The sequence below is a fragment of the Priapulus caudatus genome, unplaced genomic scaffold (assembly GCF_000485595.1).
Source record: "Priapulus caudatus unplaced genomic scaffold, Priapulus_caudatus-5.0.1 Scaffold926, whole genome shotgun sequence".
NCBI lineage: Eukaryota > Metazoa > Priapulida > Priapulimorpha > Priapulimorphida > Priapulidae > Priapulus > Priapulus caudatus.
The window spans coordinates 28,579-34,988 of NW_014577987.1; the positions used below are offsets into that span (position 1 = coordinate 28,579).

The 6,410-nt window shown below is 48.0% G+C and overlaps 2 protein-coding genes across 2 annotated transcripts in view; one reads left to right on the forward strand and one right to left on the reverse strand.

Annotated features, from left to right (window-relative positions):
* The window catches only part of LOC106814449 (protein C21orf2-like), an 8,061-nt gene extending 5,851 nt beyond the window's left edge, over nucleotides 1–2,210 (reverse strand). Inside the window, exon 1 of the mRNA XM_014818766.1 lies at nucleotides 2,169–2,210. The gene's annotated coding sequence lies outside the window, so the exon portion shown is untranslated. The remainder of the gene's footprint in view (nucleotides 1–2,168) is intronic.
* A 1,030-nt stretch (nucleotides 2,211–3,240) lies between these two features.
* LOC106814439 overlaps nucleotides 3,241–6,410 on the forward strand; it is a 26,457-nt gene continuing 23,287 nt past the window's right edge. Inside the window, exons 1-4 of the mRNA XM_014818756.1 lie at nucleotides 3,241–3,250; nucleotides 3,446–3,555; nucleotides 3,970–4,119; nucleotides 4,420–4,551. Coding sequence (XP_014674242.1) covers nucleotides 3,241–3,250; nucleotides 3,446–3,555; nucleotides 3,970–4,119; nucleotides 4,420–4,551 — 402 coding nt within the window. The remainder of the gene's footprint in view (nucleotides 3,251–3,445; nucleotides 3,556–3,969; nucleotides 4,120–4,419; nucleotides 4,552–6,410) is intronic.

The window sequence follows — 6,410 nt, forward strand, 5'->3', positions numbered from 1 at the left end:
CCGGCCTCCTCTACCTTCCTCGCATCTTTTGTTTTGTGCCATGCGAAAAGGCGAATTTTGCTTCAGTTTTCTCCTCCCAAGATATGATAATGTTCCAGTGTCGGATCTAGGATCACAGCATCTTTCGGAGTATGAAAACAAGTCAGGTATAGGGTCTCCCCCAAAATTTGAAATATAGATTCGCGCAGGACATGTATTTGCCGGCACTTTTGAGTACATGTACAGCCCTCAATTCGCTAACGACAATTCTCTTTTTTAACTTCGCATCCAACATAATCCCCACTGTTGTTTGTTTTGCATCGGCCAAAGCCACGAAATCAAAATACAAATGGAATAAAAATACACAACATGATAGGGTAACTTGCTGTTGCTAGGTCAATCCGCACTTCACCTCTCATAAATCAGAAAACCTGACAATACCCATGTATGGAAATATCAGCTAGTATCGCGTCGGCTTTCCCACACCATAGATTAATAAGCAGCCCGCCAGCTATAATTGCTCTGAAAACCCCTGAGAAAAACATAAATAAAGTGCGTTTTTCGTCACCGGTTTTTTACTTGTTAGTCCACCACAAATCTCAGACTGTTAGGTTTGTCCGCGCAAATCTGGTTGTCTCGGACAACCGGACAACGCTTATTTTCGAGAGCACTGATAAATAATACCATCATCACTATTATCCAATCACTCCGCCTGGCACATCATCTCTAATCCTCTGAACCCCACCTAACCCTAACCATATCAAATATTACCAGCAGCTTCATCTCCCTCGTGCGCAAACCCGGACCGGCGGCCCGTGCCCGTTTTCTGGACAACCCCCCCTGTCTTCAATCGTTGCGCCCTTAAATTACCTCCCCCCGATTAAAATCCACCACAAATAAAAAGCTCATGGACGCGCGGAATGGGATCGCCGAAGATTTCCGCATTCACCAGAGCGCGGCACAGCGTTGTATTTCTTAACCGTCCCTAAACACTACTATGCACTGCAGACTTCCACACAATCGTAATACCAGCAACAGCAACCATGACCAAACCCAACACTCAACTGACACATGCTGACTCGGCTATCTTATATATACAATACCGCCCAAATCCGTCTATGGTGTAGTGCGATTTTACCGCATTAATAACGTGACGCGTAAAAAAACACACCCCGCCTGACCCCCTCAGTTTCCTCTCCCCCTGCCCGTCCCCTCCCCCTGTTCAATTTTATCCTGGGACACCCCGCCAGGTACGTTCGTATAACCAGGACCAGGTTACGTTACGGCATAGCCTGGCCTGGGGGACATAGATCCTATAGCCGTTCACTACGGACATGGCCCGAGCCTAATTAGGCCCGTGCTAGATGCTCGAGCCGAGCGTTCACCGACGTTTTTCTGGTCCGAGCACTAATTAGGCCCGTCGCCAGATTTGTCCAATCGAAAACGTCGACCAGGCAAGCCATAATTTAGCACCCAGCTTTCGCGAGCGGTAAAGAATCGACCTTGAGCGTAGTGCGCAAGTGTCGAACGTTGTACTTCCCACGAAAATAAAGTCCAAAACATCTAATAAAATTCGAACACACAAAAATTGATCAGATCACGTTCAAGATTAGATCAATTGCAACTCGGAATGGAAGAACACTCCTGAACCGTACATACTCGCCAAAGCTAATCTGTGAGAATTTGTCGCAAATAAAATTTACGCCAGTGCTGAGTACGGTAGCCGTCGTTCGCTGAAGCCCCTTTCTGGCGTTAGGGTTAGGGTTAGGTTCAGGGTTAACGGTTAGGGTTCATAGCTCATCCTAAACCTTCAAATCGTTAATCTCATTTCGCAAGCGTTATTTCGAATCTGCGCCACCGCCGCCATCTTTGTCCTCGTTTAAGTATGAACAGCGAATGGACTCCGACCCCGTACCCGAGCACATAAGATAACGGCTACCGTATCCGTAGCCCACTGCCTTCTCAAAATTATTCTGAATTCTGAATTGACAAGACAAACAGTCAGTAATTTACTGCGTCCGTCACGCTGGCATTTCTTCCGACTCAAACCGGCCCGACCAAATTACCATTGCTCGAGCCAAACCATGACGCGTGTCACTGTGAAGCGACATAATGTCTATGCCAGCCAAGCATAGTTCAGCTCGTCATACCCCCCCCCCCCCCGAATAGTTGAAATCAAATACTCCTACCACGCAGTTGAGGCCGATTAACTTGCGCCAAATCTTTCGCCCCCTGGACTTCTTCATCATAAACTCTCCGTGTAAGCTCCATCGAAGCGAGTAAAAACTCTCTACTTGTATTATCGTTGCTCAACACCATTAATACATATTCATAGATTCTCGTTGCGCCATGTCCCGTCAAATATTCTGTTACAATCGGTACTGACAATCGTAGGGTGTATCATTCCCGAGCAAATCGGGCGCCATCGGGGGCGAAAATATGAATTATAACTTTTAGAACAACTAGAGGTTTAATTAAATAGAATTCTTATTATTTTACACGACATAAAACTAATATTTTAGGACTATTTATCCACAAATAAATAATGTTACAGGCCATTTTACGACCAATCGAAATAACCCCCACAACCGTAAATATTGCGCAATTTTGATCACATAACAAGTATCTTCTTTCTTGTGTTGAATGGATTCATCCTGACCACTACGCTTTCGTTGGGCCTTTATCATGGCGATAATATCTATTCCAAATTGACGTAGCCTATAAGGTGATAATAGGCAGTGCAATATGATCAAGTTGATGGAACAAATTGCAAGGAATAATGCAGGACGTCTGAAAAGTCAGATTCACTTCACCGAAATAAGACTCGTAATTCTATGTCCCCTGACCTCCTGTGCACCATGCTCATTAGCTATTTCTGACCTAACCCAAACCCTAATCCTCAATAACTCATACTAATAATACTCTTATATATAATAGTCAGAACATAGCTAAAACCGACCGGTCAACAGTCAGGGGACATAGCACCTTACTGCGAAAGTAAGGCTGAGAGGGTCTATGTCCCCCGGGGTACTGCCGGAACATACCCTGGGTACGGTCCGGTATACCGGAACGTACCCTGGTACTATATTATATGCCGGACCGTACCTCGCCTACTCCACTAACGAGTCTAGGGAGTCGCCTACCCCTACTCCCTAACCCTAACCCGAACCCGAACCCTAACCCGAACCCTAACCATAACCCTAACCATATCAAATAGTGACCAGGGTACGTTCCGGCAGGACCCTGGGGGACATAGACCCTATGAGCGAAAGTAAGTCACTAAGTTACTAAATAATGTTAATCCAGGATAACTGTAACAGCTAATGATTAAACTAGTTAAAACCATCTAATATTAATAATATAAATGATACCGGGGTAATCCATAAATGAACCTGCAACTGTTTAATAGTGATAATCTATCATTGAGAATAACAAAACAGTTTCTTTTCTTAGACATTTCTTGCAGAGGCAGCTGCGGACAATGGCAAACAGTTGGAGAAGAAGGGCCAGCTGACTCTGAGAATTATGAGAGTATGTGTAGATAAACTTGGACAGCTGGATGCAAAAGCCGATACCGTAAGTGACTACATGCTACGAACCACAGATGTCCTGCAGTATCAGGATTAGTGACGAATAAAGATTTAATATGTTCCCGTGTAAGCTCCATGATAAACTGAGTAAAAAGTCTCTACTGTATTAGTATTACTCTCATTAATCTATATGACCCCCATACTATACATATCCGTAGTATTCCATACCCACATACATATATGTACACATACGTGTCCCTAGTACTTAGGATTGTGGCCAGCAGTAGTAATCTGCAGAGATTGAGTCAGTGAATAAATGATAGCTTTTCTCTGGGTACGCCAAATATTCCAAAATCTCACAGCAATGCTCGGATGCAGCACAGATGAGCCGATAACGAAAACCTTAGCTTTCCCTGCTTAACCTAACCTTTTTATGTTGCGCATGCGTTTCCTTCTACAGCGGGAGTTCACTGAACTGTTCTGCACTATCAGAGACTGCTATGGTGTCGTGCATGCCGCGCACGCAGCAGGCGCCTTTCGCATGCTAACGTCGCTCGTACTGGAGCGAATTCTGGGCTACCTACTGGCCAGCGTGCTGAAACACACACAGGTGGGTGCAACGTAGCCGACACGGACGCACACACGCCTGTATTGGTGCGCCAACTAATGTGACGTCTGAGTGTTTGGATTTAAGGGGTCAACGGTGTTGGCATGTGTTTGGGTATTTTTTGGTTCAGGAGTAATCTTGATGTGCACTATGCAAATTTTGGAGGTAATACACTTCATTGTTTTATGATTCATATATAAGGTTCGTATATACCTGTGATACACACACACTGCATTTATTTACTTTCTACATATTTTAATATGCGCCGTGCCCAATTACGATTGATTTTGATTGTTTATCCAGGATGGACGTGCCTTCAAGGTTGTTGATTGGTTGCTGACGGAGCTGTCATGGCGTGACAATGATCGCTCCCTGCGTGAGTACGTCGTCTGCGCGAACAACGCATACGCCGTTCTCTGGAACACCGCAGCGCAGGTGAGTCATGCTCCACCCGACCACCAGGTGGGTGGCGTAGGTTTTAGTGTCTCACTCCAAGTCGATGCTTTGCAGAGATCTATTTATTATCCCACAACCTCGTGCTGCCTACGTAGTAGTACGCCTTTGTAGTAAAGTCAAAAGAGATGGACATACATCAATAATATTGAAAAATGTCGGTGTGTGTGTGTGTGTGTCGGTGTGTGTGCAAAAATGAATAGGTAGGGTTTGGTCTTCAGACGTGAGTTTTCTTGCCACTAACGTGATGACGAATATATTGACCTAAAAGCCCGTGTAAATATTGTACAAAACCGCACCCCAAATATGTTTCTGCACTCCCACATATACTCCTCTCCTGGCTAATACCTGCACTACTAATAAACGGACTGCACGTACCCCGCGTCGGCCGCGATCAACCTGCATCGTCAGCAGCAACAAGAACCACACTGCCTCCGCCTCCAACAAACTCAGATCGGACGACACGCGCCGCGCTTCGCTCAGCCTTTCGTCTCCCCAATGGCGACACACGTCCGCCACCGCCGCGCTACCGCGTGCAGCAAGTCGCGTCGCGCGCACCGAGTCCCGCGCCTGTCGCCGACCATCGGACGTCGATCGTCGTCTTTGCCGTGAGAGGCTCGACGCGTCGGCGATGCTCACTGACGAGGTCCGACGATAGCTGGCCGACCGACCGCGTAATGCCCGCCACGCGCCGTCCCGTCCCGCCGTGCCCGCGGCATCGCGCGAAGCACGCCGCCGCAAGCCTCTCTCGCATCGCTCTCGCACTCGCCTCGTCTCGATCCGTACTCGCGTCGAACGAGGTTACAGTCCTGACTGTCCCTCTCCGCGGCGACGAGTCGCAGCTCCCCTCTCCAGTGGCAGACGACAAGCAGGCCGTACGAGTCAGCGCTGCAGCAGGTGCACCCTGGCGAGCGCTCGGACGTGCGGCCGCCCCTGCATGTCGCGTCGACGTCGCTGAGGTCGCGCACGTCCGCCTCGACGTTACACGCGATTGTTTGCGATGCACGGCAATCGCACCACGCCTGCCTGGCTCCCTCTCAAAGCGTGGCGAGGCGCTTCGACTGCACTCCTGTGCGCGCGCCGCCGGCTGCCCTGGCTTCGCGGTGCCGCGCTCTAGATGGCTACGACCTCGGCACTGGTGGCGACGCGGCAAACAGCGTGTCGGACAGCTGGAAGCGCATGCGGCCATTCGCGACACGCCGCGAGAAAACCGACGCGAACTGGCTTCCAGCTACAACGGCGAAAATTCACGCACGATTGATAGTTCTCCGTCTATCATCATCCTTTCAAGGCAGGTTCTCCCCAGGAGAAATCAAACAGAGGGAGAGGGAAGGAAGGGGGGAGGGAAACTAGGGGAGGGAGGGGGAAACTAGGGGGGTCCCGGGGCGGTATTTACCGTAACTAAATAATGCGTAAAATCGCCCAACCACACCATAGACTGTATTCTGGTTCTGAATATAAGATACCCGACGTGTAAGCAGTTATTACAGAGTTAACTGGGCATTAGTCAGGTTAACTGTGTACTCTCTGCATCGCATCGTGACGTAAAAAACACGCGTCGTGTGTCCTGGCAAAACGTAAACGCAATTCTTGACGGTCGATTCCCGCGCTGCAAACTTTCATTGTGGTGGAATTTAAACGGGCCGGAGGTAATTCAAACGGGCGAACGACAACAGGGAGTTCCCAAACGGGCGCCGCGCCCCTTTGCGTAACGTAGGGAAGCCCTGAAAGATACATTACTCTAGGTTCTTGAACTAATTATCGTCAATTAAAGCATCCTTTTTCATTTTTTATTGATTTGTTTGTTTATTTACTGTCCGTTTATTATTAACGTTTATATA